The sequence below is a fragment of the Medicago sativa genome, chromosome 3 (assembly GCF_051527215.1).
Source record: "Medicago sativa cultivar Bolivia chromosome 3, Bolivia_mono, whole genome shotgun sequence".
NCBI lineage: Eukaryota > Viridiplantae > Streptophyta > Magnoliopsida > Fabales > Fabaceae > Medicago > Medicago sativa.
The window spans coordinates 89,866,670-89,880,002 of record NC_140751.1 but is presented as its reverse complement, the minus strand read 5'-3'; the positions used below and the strand labels follow the sequence as shown (position 1 = coordinate 89,880,002).

At 34.2% G+C, this 13,333-nt stretch overlaps 1 protein-coding gene across 6 annotated transcripts; it reads right to left on the bottom strand.

The window, feature by feature from the left end:
* Positions 1–1,544: 1,544 nt before the first annotated feature.
* Positions 1,545–6,023, bottom strand: LOC146941730 (uncharacterized). 6 transcript variants are annotated; one of them, XM_085755557.1, is made up of 5 exons: positions 5,885–6,023; positions 4,497–5,589; positions 3,892–3,988; positions 3,417–3,529; positions 1,545–2,081 (listed from the first exon to the last, which is right to left on the bottom strand). In XM_085755557.1, the coding sequence occupies exons 2-5, from the start codon at positions 4,662–4,664 to the stop codon at positions 2,037–2,039; spliced, it is 423 nt and encodes a 140-aa protein (XP_085611683.1). In that variant the 5' UTR covers positions 4,665–5,589; positions 5,885–6,023; the 3' UTR covers positions 1,545–2,036. The 6 variants fall into 6 exon arrangements, with proteins under 6 accessions (XP_085611683.1, XP_085611681.1, XP_085611682.1 ...); XM_085755555.1 differs by having other exon boundaries at positions 4,497–4,711; XM_085755556.1 differs by having other exon boundaries at positions 4,497–4,708.
* Positions 6,024–13,333: the final 7,310 nt, after the last annotated feature.

Sequence of the window (13,333 nt, the reverse complement as noted above, 5' to 3'; positions counted from 1 at the left end):
CTTTCAACATTCTTTTTACTTCATTTTCTTTCACCTTCTTTTCGAGGTAACGTTTAATATGGGAAAGGATTCTTTTTTCCCATGATGGGAAAGTTGATGTTTCAGCCATTGATATATTATTATTTTAAATGAATGGTTCAGATCTGTTGATGGCAACCTTCTTACAACTTTTTGGCAAACAAAAAATTTGACCCCACAGAAAATTGTTTATATCTATAATTGATAGTGGGCCTTTATGTTTGTGAATGTGGGCTTCCGTTTATTTTCTTCTAATGATGAGTCATAGTTTATTTATTAATTAAAAGCAAAAAATAAATTGTTTTCTAGTAGATTAATGCTTTAAATTATTATTATTTTTTTAGTAGAATAGCACTTTTTTTCAAGCGGTAGACTAACACTTTTAAATTAAAAATAAATTGGTTTTTCAAATTTAATAAATTCAATTCAAACCAAAAATATAAAAAGAAACCGACACTAAATTAAATATAAAAAAAATGAGTAGAGAAAAATAAAAATGGTTTCTGTTCCTATTTCTTCTTCAGCTAAAAGAAGAATAACTTCCACCTTGCTATCTTCAACCTCTGCAATTCACGCACCACCACTAACACCAATGCCTTTAATTTTCTCTTCATTGTGATTGTTTGGAACACATATTTTTCTATCACTGTCGGTCACTCAATCTCCACCCTAAATCCCTTGCGTAGGACCCCACACGTTCAACAATTCCTCCTCCGATCCCTTGTAGTCTTGGTTGAAGATAGGAAGATGGCTAGAGGAAACTACAGAGATGGGTGGCGTATTCAAAATGGAGGATTGGAGGAAAATTAAATGGATGAGGTGTAGAGATGGGTGTTGTGTTTGGAGCAAAATCACAAGAAAGGAACTCGTGTGGCTGTCATGTTGATAATACTCCACCGTTATGCAAAGAGCTGGGTTAATCTTGAGCTATGAGAAAAATTATGAAATGGGTCATACTCATCATTCACGATGGAGGATTGAGATATTCTTTATTTTGATAGATGAAGAGTAACAAAGGCATGGTCTAAATCCTTTTTTATTGCAGTAAAGTAAGGGGGTGAAATAGCAAACTCATATAATTGAATAAAATAAGTAAAAGAATATTTATTTTTTTAATTGTATCAGGTTGAAACCGGCTGGTGTCTGTTAATGGCCTCTCTTTCCCATGGTGGGAAAAAAGAATCCTTTCCCATATTAAACGTTACCGATTTTCGAACCCAAACATAGCATTAAAGTTAGTAGCCTCGCCCTCTCAAATATAGGACGTAAATCAACATTGAAGACCTGGTGATTCATTGATATGAAATGGAACTATCCATTGATAAACCGGCTTCTGTGGAAACAAAAGTAATATGTGGAAAACTGGCGTGAAAAAAAGAAACTGATTTGCATGTTTCTGTGGTTATGTCTTAATTACTAATTTCAAATTGTCTGAAATAACGATTTGCTATAGTTAGTGTGCTGTTTGACATTGCTTTTCATAAGTCTTAAGGAAATGAAAGTGAAAAGATCGAACAAGATGGAAATAGTAGCAAACAATGACATGTCTAAACATGATGCTTGATTTAGTATAAAAACACGATGCCCAAGTCACCTCAACATCAAGTAGACAATTTGAACATGCGGTACACAGTCCTTTCTTTCTTAGACAATTTGAACATGCGGTACACAGCCCTTTCTTTCTTAGACAATTTTCCACACGACTAAATATGCAGAAGTCGCATGTTGAATACCGAAGTACAAGAGTTCCTAAATCTACAAGCACGGTCTCTGATAATAGAGCAAAAATACAAGAAAGTCTTCAGCTCAATCATCAGGAAAACCAAGAAATCTGTTTATATGCTTGGCCACTGGTGTAGCATCATCTGGAGAGTAAGGACGGAGAGCATTTAAATCCATATCAGCAATGGTTTGATGGAGTGTTTGAGGATTAGCACAAAACAAATGTTTTCTATTTGCAAGTTCTTCCGCAAGCTCACTTTGATGATTATCCATCAAATCCTCATTTACAACCACAATTAAAGGTTTGCATAGCTGCAGCGTCTCAAATATGCTACCTGACCCTGCATAAAATCAGACTAGTTACAGTTACTACCTCAGACCCAAATAGCAGCAGGCTAGCAGCAACAACAACAAGAAGAAAAGGGCAAAAATAAAAGGGTCACCAGAAACTACCTTTATGATACATTGGTTTTTTTCCATTCAGTTTAATCAAAATACAACCATCCGCGTGATAGAGAAGAGCAGTTAGAAGGAGAGGGGACATAACAGAATGGGACTGGTGGCACTAGTTGAGTGAAGAGAGAGAACGAGAGATGGAATATTATTTCTAAATATTCGGAGGCAAGAAAAATTGACTGAAAAGAACAAAAGTGTTTTAACGTTTGTAACGTAAAAGATCAAAATTGAACGAAAGTTCGACTTCTACAACATGACGAATCAAAGTTTTTCAAATTTTGACAAAATGAGATAGTCATTTTTCAAATTCTTAATATACTCTGTAACAGAATTATCCTTTTGGTTGAGTTTAGTATCGGTACAATTAAGTTTTCCAATTCATACTTTGGGTCCTATCAGTGTTGTCGCAGAAACACTGCACCCTGAAATGGAGGTAGACGAACCTGAACTTATGAATCCTGAGGTTGTGTTATCAACAAAAGATGTCCGCTAGTAGAGAAAACAACTTGGCAGGAGGCTGAGATAATCAAAGATATTTCCAAATCTCTGCCTTAAGGACTAGGCAATTGTTAGAACGGGTGATATGGATAGCAATCGAAATCATGCAATCCCCAAGCATCCCACAAAACCCCTTAAAGTTCATGCTTGAAGGCCCCCCAAAGGCGTAGAAAGACAATAGGCAGAGGGGAGAGTGTTAGCTAGTTATGGAGAGAAAACCATAGGAAGTCTGTTATATGGAACGAAGAAATAGAGAAATACTATGTTGAGTAAAATATTATCTTTGCTGGAGCCGAGAGCTTTCTCTAGTCCGAGGGCTTTCCCTTCAGCTGTACTCTGTCCATTTACAGTCACATAATAAGAGATGTGCTGATTTTAACACGAATTTCCCTAGCAAACTAGGTACTCTATGATTACCTGTACCACTTTTCTTTCCCTGCATTGCAATCCTTTTCATTCCATTTTCCGAATTCAAACATTGATATCACCTTGAAGCAGATCTAAGATCTGCATTAATACAATGATTTTCATCTCTATTACTATTGATATTTTAGATTCAGGGGTATTTTGAGAGAACTAAGCAAGTGTTCAGTAGAGAAAAGGGAAAGCGTCAAGGAAAAACTGTTTTGAGGAGACTGGAGAGATATTTCTCATTCTGATCATTCCCAATCAAGTAATAAAATGCTTATTTCCTTTTCTCTATTTTCATAATTTATTCCTACCAAATACAACACAGCAACTCGCAATGCCGAAATCGCTAGGTTGGACACCTTCACCCGGGTTCGAATCCAGGACCTCGAAGTGGTGTGAGTTTTAGTGATGCTTACCGCTTCATCTACATACCAAAAAAAAGAAACAAATACAAACACAACAATCATTTCCACTTCATATGTGGAGCAAGGGGAAGGAATGATAAGTAAATCATTATAAATTATTGGCTCACTTGAACTAGCGAGTTAATTGCAGAAAACCAATTGTTTTTAAAAGCCAACTTTGTCAAAGGAATATATTATCAGATATTAACCAAACAGGCAAACACCATGCCATTAAATAATTAAACATAATTACTAATACTTCTCAATCATAATGGGAGAGCATAATACAAACAAGCCACCAAGACCTAAGAATTACAATGTGTCTATAATTACATAATAATGTGAATAACAACATACAAAGGACAAGGTGTAGCAAGCATACCTGCGTGGCTAATGATAAGAGAAGCAGATCTGATATGATCTGCAATACTGGAAGAAAAAGTGAAGTAATCTACAGCCAATGTACAATCTCCTTCAGACTACAGTAAAAAGTTAACGAAAACCAACTCAGTACAAAGCAGAGTGTCTTCTATGTAAACGGACACTTTTCCCCAAGACATCTACTAAAGTAAATGTAATGTAGCACTAACACTTCAGATTGAAAGAGTGTCTGATGTCAGATACTAACGCAACATCAACACATTCGATTGATTCATTTTCTCAAATTATTACCAATATCAAAGTGTAAGTGTCATGTCTGGTGAGGTGCCTCGTAGTAATACAATTATGAGCTTCAACTTTTTTTTAAACAAGGAAAGTTTATCTACAAATTTCACTACATTGTTATCTTCCTCCATTTTTGAACCTCCAAATCCCATTTCAACACAAAAACGCAAAAGATTAAAAAAAAAAACATAAACACATTAAAATGAGAACAATTCTGTCATGGTAAATTTCCACATAACAAGATTTACAATTTACGAAAGCATAGTAAGAAACAAAAAAAAAAAATGCAAATTGAAGAAAATGATTGAAAGTAGTTACTACCTTGGTAGGAAGATAGGATCCACGACCCATTTGAATAAGAAGATGGGTATACCCTTTTGCAAGTAACTCTTTTTGAACAGTTTCTGAATCCACACTTTTCACCAGAGCGTCGAAACAAGTCGTTCCTACAGTCACGAAAACCACTCTCTTCGTTTCTTCACCCCCCATTTAATTAATCACACCACACAACTCAATTTTTATTCGATTTGGTTCTTCTGTCAAAAAACGCAGAAATTGAATTGAAATTTGAAAGTGTGTTGTTGTTAGCGTCAGCTGAACAGAGAATCATATACCCAAAAAATAAAAAACACTTTTTTCTACATGTCCTTTCGTAGAAAGAAAAGAAAATTATTTGGAAATGACAAAAATAGCCCGTCTGATCGAGAGACTTTTTAAATAAGTTAAACCGATTTAAAATGTTAGTAGACCAAACTAAAAAATGTCAAACACCAAACCCCAAATATAGTGTTGTTGCAAAACTCCGGAACCTCTCAGAGTCATCTTACAATGATGTACTTTTTCCACTCTTTTCTTGTGGAAAGATATTTTTTATTTTGTATTTTGTCTATTTTGAGCAACACAAAAAACTTAAAGAGCAACCATCAAAATTGCTGAAGGTACTTTTTCAACCCTAACATGTGATTAGTAAATTTGAAGGGGGAAAACACCATTTTTTTTGTATTTCGATTGGTAAATTCGTGTGTTTTTGTTCTAAAAATGTTTTTGAGCTTGTTGGATTTTCTAAGAAATTATGGAAGTGAAAGTAACTCTCGTGAACCAAACAATTCTTATGGAAGAAATTTTCCCTCTCAAATAGATATCATATTTATCAATTCATAATTTTAATTTCTTTCATTCTCAAGGTGTTTACTTGTAGTTGGTTGGTTCCATTAAAAATAAGTGGTTATTTGGTGTATGAGATATTTTCCTATTTTTTATAGATGTAAAACAGGATTTTGTTAAAACGTGGGCTACAAGGAAGATTTACCGTCAAAACCTGAAGCAGCACAGCTGAAGCATTCAAACAGCTATGAGGCAATCAAACAGAATCAAAAAGAACAAAGCTAAACCATCCTAAGGCCAACACACGCTACTGGTTATCAAAGGAACCAATGAGCAAACAAAATAAACAAATAAAAACAACGGAAGGAGGAGATAAACAACGCAGGAACAAGACAGAAGCAACCAACATTCTAATTCAATTTCAACTTCAAACAATGTAAAATCAATTTTAGTAACAAAACCCTAAAAGTTAAAATCAATTTCAATTTCAATTTCAGTACAGCTATCACTACTACTCTCATTATCTTAATTCAATTTCAATTTCAATATCAAGATTCAATTACTCTCACTACTATCAATTTCAGTGTAGTAATTTAGAAACTGACCTGAAAGAGAAGAAGAGAGGAGATTGACATGGACTGGCCGGATGAGAGAGGAGATGAGATGGACTGGCCGGATGAGAGAGGAGAGAACGGATCGATGGTTCACTGGTGGTGGTGGTGGACTGGTCGTGTGTTGTTTGTTGGATTTTGTCTGAATCGCGTTTTGCATAAGAAAAGAAGAAGGAATGTAATTTTGCACGAGTGTTACTTTTCTCACCCTATGTCTTTCCTCGCACGCCCTATTTTTTTTCCAATTTTACCCTTTGTCCGGATTTTGTTTTCCGGATTTCATTGTTAGAAATTTGCAGATATATCCAGATTATATTACCCGGAATAGTGTTTTACCAGAACTTTTGCAATTGTAAGGTCTACAATTCGTAAAAGAAAATGCAAATAAACTAAAAAACATAAATAAAAAGACACAAACATAAAAACAATTCATTTTATTAATATATGAACAATACATTACAATAATTTTCAAGCTTTCAAGCTTTTTAAGCTTATTACATAATATCATAAATCTATTTCTAATCCTATCCTATTACATAAGCTATACCAGTGGCTCCAGCTCTAACTCCAGCCACCGATGAAGAGGAAAGAGGGTGGGAGGAAAGAAGATGGCGGGGAAGAAGAAAATCTGTTGGTGGGGAGACAGAGGGGGCACAGGGGCCTCTAGGGAACAAGAGACCATGATGGTCAACATGACACCCAAACAAACCACCTCAGATTCAGACTGACCCCTACCCTATTGACCGATCATATGACCCCTGATGGATTTCCAAAGAGGCCTCTTTCTATGAAAGGCCAACGATGGAAATACATCGTTGTAGAAGAGGAGAAGAGAAGAAAGAAGAAGGTGTGAAAATTTTTGAGAAAATGAACCATATTTATAGGGGAGGGGGGTTAAAAAACGTGTGGGAGGCCATCAATGCCGGTCAAAAAAACGTGTTTTTACACTTGACCACCGCCCAAAATGTTTGAAAAACGTTTTCTTTGTGGTGCAGACCACCGGCCAAAACTTCTGGTGAAGTCCGGAAGATATAATCCGGATTACGCATGCACTTCGGATTACGTATTCCGGAAAAAGACGATAATGGGGTGTCCCAAAGTGAAACTTGGGACGTTGTGTATGGTGAGGGTTGGTTCAGATTGTATAATCCGGATTGATTCAGCATTGGATTCTTCTGTGTGGCCTACATTGTACCGACAATTTTTGTGGTCCAAAACATCCAAGGACCTCTATAAATACACCCTCTCCGGTTTTGATCTTCAATACCAGCAAAACACACAAACACACCAAAGCAAACCATGCAAATTTTTGTCATCAAGCTGAGGATCTTTCTAATGCTGTCGCGAATGGATGAGTTAGCTCTCTATTTGACGGCATTATGAAGATCCCCAGCATGCTGTCAAAAATATATAGATAGTCCTTGATGCCTCTTTGATAGATAGATAACTCAAAAATATCAAGAGGTTTCTATGAGTTAGATCTTGCTGCCTGCCAGATAATATGTCATTTGGCAAGGCAGCAGGACCTAACTCAAAGAAATCCTCTTGAAAACACCTAGCATTTCTTCATTGTGTTGCAGATCTAACTCCAAAGAAGAGGTTCTTATGAACTCGATAATGTCGGCCTGCCGATCGTAACATGTCAGTTGGCAGGCCGGCAGGATCGAGTTCAAAAGCTCCTCTTCGAACACCTTCCCAAAAGATTCATCATTTATGTTATTATGGTTTTTTTTAACTGTTTATTTGTCTTATGTTGCTTTTATTTATGTTATGTATCTTTGATCTATTTTTTTCCAACGCATTCGCAACGAAAACGATCCAAATAAAGGGTCTGGTACAGTTCGGACTTTACACTCCGGACAAACTGCATACGTTCCGGATTGTATAATCCAGAAACACTCAGTAACATTTAGGCCGGTGACGTTTCACCAAAGGTTAGGCCGGTTAGTGGAGTTTGAATGCATTTTTTTACTGTTTTGAATATGGAACACATTTTATTTGACTGTAATTAAGACCTATGACTTATATAAGGCTATAAAAAGGCTTGGATCTTCAACATTTTCCTTCATTCTTCTTCACCTCCTTTCTTACATTTTCTTCAAAAATTTTAAGTTTTTTAGGTAGCTTTTAGGAGTGTTTGTGGTGTCATGGTCATTGTTGACCGCTCATACGACCCCTGCAATTGCATTGCAGCTTATGCGGGGGTCGTATAACGGTCAACAGAGACCCTTGACATCAAAGAAAGACACAAAATATGCATATCGTATATGGCCGGATTTTATATTCCGGAAGTTACTAACAATCTTGTCCGGAAAACATAATCCGGACCAGGGGTATTTTTGGAATTTTTGCAGGGCGCGCGAGAAGGTCATAGGGTGGGAAAAGTAACACTCATTTTGCACTTACAGGAAATAAAAACTTAGTTATGGGCTGGACTGATAATTAAAAAATATTTGGGCCTGAGCTGGTGTGCACACCCTGCCCTGCTCAGGTCCGCCCTAATGTGACCCAAGGAAAGAGATATATGCAATTTCTTTCCTTTTTTTTTATAAAGAATAAAGATACAAGGATATTATGTGCTACCAAGATATTATGTGCAGGGGTAGGGGTTCGAACTCCGAATTCCCTACACATAATGTGCGTGCCATTAGGCTACCTGACAAAAAAAAGGATAAAGATACAAGCAATTTCATGAATAGGCTCATAGTAATGCAAATTCTGTGTCAATAAATAGAATGTAACTTGGCTGTGAACGTTATTGACACATAGTAAGTAATGTCTAGAGTAGACATCAGAGTAATTAACCTGCCAAACTCTTTCCCCTTAACTGGTTTTCAACTGCACATAACAAAAGCTATGATTTGCAAAAGGAAAATCCTTAGATGGAGCAAAAATATTTTCACGAAATGGGATAGCAAGTAGTGATTGGTTTCTTATACACGGTTACTCTCTTTAAAAATACTACACATTGATTTATGGTGAGATTTGTTCGCACTGAATAGCATTCATGTTTGTAAAATTGAAATTAATTATGACCATTAATTTCAATTTATTTTTGAATGTCAAGTTGGTTTTCAATATGTAAAGGATTAAATTAAATTTCATGTTGTCAATTTTTATGTGAAGTCATACAATCAATGTATTGATAGCCGTTGGATCTTGATCGGATGATCCAGAAAATACATATTTTAATTTTGATTGAACAACCACTTATGTGAATTTGCTGACTGCTATCCAAATCCATGATGGATGAGATTGCTATTTGTTTATTCAGATCTTATTATCTAATAGCCTCTACCGATTTTAAATTTAGTGATTTATTGACGTGGTTCTCTTCAAAAAAACAAAGTCTCTCTATGTCTCTCCTTCGTAATGAATATTGCATGCTCCTTGTGTCTATTTAGGTCGGGGTGAGAAGTGCATGAGCAATACAAGATAGTATATTGATAACAAAAACATTTCATTTAGTTTATTTGGTCAATTTTCAAATACAGATAACTAGGTCACACCTTCTATTTGTCGAGCACATGATGAGTAAATAGGCTGTCACAAAACAGTCCATTTTCCAAATCGCATGTGCTCGATAGCTGGGACAATTATAAGCCAATGACTGCTGGTATTTTAGGAGGCATGTATGGAAGAAAGAATTGTTCACTTTTAGCAACGATCCATGTCTCTACCTCTACGTACACCTTCTCACAATTTTCTTTTGTCAATATGTTATTTATAAATGGGAAATGCAATTGTGTGTGCATTAATTAATATGATAATATACCTCTGCACGTAATTGGGATGCTTCCAAAAATCGGGATGGAAATTATATACATGTAATCTGTATTGCTTGACTGATCTTATTACATGATATATATGGTGAGATCAGAGCTACTGAATTAATATAATCAGGTTTTATATTCTTGTTGTTAACGGATAATGCTAATAACAAAATGTATAATACGTTATGACAGTTTATGTGTCATATATTTTTATTTATAGTATAATAATTAATATGTATTGATGCAAGAAAAATATAGTAATACGTATAAAACTTTGATATCTGAAAATGAAATGAAAGTTACAAAAAAAAACTTGATACTCCTATCTTTTAGTGGGAAAATACTTTGATTAATAAAAAAGTATTTTAAAGAAAAGCAAAAAAAAATGTGCTAATATGGTACCTCACGGTGAGACATATGCATCAAATTTTAGTACTTTTTCTGCCAGCAAATGATACCTAGTGGATGCTGGGTGAGTGGGTGGCATCATTTTCTCACAGACAAAAAGAAAACACAAAAATATGTCTCTGTCATATATTCTTTCTAGAATGAATATTTTAAAATGTTCCTTTGCCTTTTGCACTCTATGCAAGAAAAGGTCCCCTTTGCTTTCTATTTTATTTTATTTTTGTTTCAAAATTGAAAAATTGACTTTACGACGGTGATAAATGGGTTTTCCAGGTATGGAGAAGCCATGAAATGAAATTTTTATACTCACAACCATATACCCATGTTAGGTATTTACACATGTAGATGGTTTAGCAAGGTTCCAAGATGACAAACTAATAGTCTACATGTGCGCACTAGCCTGCACGTGAAATAAATTAATAGAGTTCGTCATTTGTTTGTCAAGTATCTATAAGATTTTCTCAAAAAAAGTAGTCTATAAGATATAAATTTATCTGATGAATAAATAAGATGTTTAGAATTTAAACTCAGTATATCATGTAATATCTTGTGTATCAATTGAGTTAAATTCAAGGTACTACAAATTTCATCAATTTTTCCTTTTTATATAAAAAAAAGTTAACACAAAATTGAGAAGCTCCACAGCAACAACAACAAAAAAAAAAGGAATAAGGAAACGTTTCAAAGTTCATTAGATCGTCTCCATTGGAAAATAACAATAAAAATGGGGGAGGTATAATTTTATCCCAACATTGTACTACAAGGTTTGAAGTATTGGATTGAAAATTAATTAAATGTTAGTCGAAATAGGCATAAATATGGTTTTGAATCAAACGAATTTCTCTCAATCGATAGCACGTTAGGCGAGTGCATATATATTGAATACATGTTAGTCGAATATTTCTCGAGTCTACCGAAGTATGCGAAGATCATAAATACATTAAAGTTAGACAAAATTTAGCGAAATTGAACAAGGAGCAAGGCAATCAACTAGTGTTCCATGTTTACAACGTCATTGATTCAAGATGATTGTGAGCACGGAGCCACGTTTTGAGGAAAGTTGCGCACATGTGCATAAGCTCGACAAATTATGATGTGAAATGGAAGATTGTCGCAAGCAAAACACGTGGTGTGATGTACCCCTCACATCAGAAAAACTCGTGCATCACTGGCATAAATAGTCAAGCAAAACTATTTTTTGTAGGTCGTATCGCTTTAACCATTAGGCATAGGGTTTGCCTATAAATACTGAAATTGTATATTTTATTCGACGCACAATCAATCAAACAAATCATTTTATGCATTTTTGTCTTTTTTATCCTTTTGCATTTAATTTTACTCTATGCATCATTTCTTATTATACTAGTACAAACTTCGAACGCCAAAAAAATATCATACTTAATGGTTGTCGAAATAGTTAAATAACTCACAACTTATGGTAAAAAGTTTTTTTCTCAATATAATCGCTTAAAAAGAGAATCATTATTGAGAGTGATTAATTGATACCTCGACTAACTTTTAAGTTCAACTTAATAATGCAAATGTTTTTTTTTTGGTTACGCACAATAATGTAAATGTAATATATGATAATAATACTTTTATTTGATTTTGGTTGTTTCTTTTTACGAGTTCCATTATCCGTTACTCTTTTTTTTAGACAAAAATAAATAAATAAAATTACTATCACTTATATATATTGAAAATTTTGTTAGGTAATTTTATAAAAATAAAGTTGTCTAACCGACAATATGTTATAAAAATAGACCACGTATGTAAAATAATTAATTAATGAGTCTTGTACCAAAAAAAAATAAAAATTAGGAGTCTTCACTTGGGGACGTGTAAGTATGTGCCAATCAAAAGAATAATTTACAAAGCATGTAAATGAACATTTTCTAACACTCCCAACCAAAAAAACACTATTTATTAGTTGCTATCCGGCCAATGAAAACACAAATAACATCGTCCTCCCGTCCAAAAAAAAGTATACTATAGTCCTACAAATTTTTCCGACTAGTAGTGCTGTAACAAGAAGTATCACATCATATATCATTAAAAAACAAAGTATCACGTCGTATAAATCTCATAAAATCCTCTAAGAGAAAAAAATCTCATAAAATGGTAAAAGATCAGTGTAATGCTATTTTCTTTTCGAATTTTCAACTTACGTAATCAATTGTAGCAATTGCAATTTATATTGAGGATTGGTTGTTGGAATGGAAATCATCATTGACCTCAATTTTAAGTTGTTATGCTAAAAGAGCTAGTATTTTGATTGTATTGTAGTGAATAAAATATTTGACCTGATTTTCTTTTTTGGCTTTTGCACATTGTTCGGAAAAGACCATAAAGGAGCATCGAGGTTTCTCAATAGTCCTAACTCCTAAGATGCGTAAAAGGATTATTTTCTGCATTAAAAAAGGATTGTTTTAATTATTAGTATTTATTTATTCAACGAATTAGCTTCATGCACATGCATACCACAAAGTAATTCATTCAATTAAAGCAGGGCCGTTTCTATGAAATAGAAGGCTCGGTTCTATTTTTTATTCAACGTAATTCTTTTTCTGTAGCTAAACTTCATTAAAAAATCAGAATCAGAAGAACTTTTAAACACGAAACAAAACAAAATAAAATTAAGTGAAAGAGAGATGAAATTTACCTAACGATGTCGTTTGGAATGTCACTCCTACGTCGTAGGAAAGGGAAAAACGAATGGTTTGTGCAAAAAAAAAATTGTTGTGATTATTTCAATGAGGGTGAGTATTATAATTTTTTTGAGGCCCATAATTTTTAGAGGCTCGGTGCAGTAGCGCTTCTTGCACTCCCCAAGGTCCGGCCCTGAATTAAAGAAAACCTAATTAACTTTATCAAACTTACACAAAATTATTTAATTTTATTGAAGATTCAAATCGATAATTTGAATCAATCTTTTGAAAACAAATCATCTGAATTATGTACAGTTTTCAATTTTTTTAGTTACTAAAATATTATTTCTTGTCGAAAAAAGTTGTTAAGATATTATTTCTTAAAATAAAGTTTAGTATCAAATTTATTCTCTTGATAGGGTGTTTGGTACTGCAACACTTTAAGAAAAATTGCGGCAAAGAAACACGTTAACGTGGAAGCTGCATTGTATAACTTTTCTGTTTTTACATTAATAATAATGTAACACCTAAGGTTGATGAGGACGAGCAGTAGTTGCCGGTGCACGAGGCACGACAATGAGCGGTTTCTGACAACTTATAGATAAACTGAATCA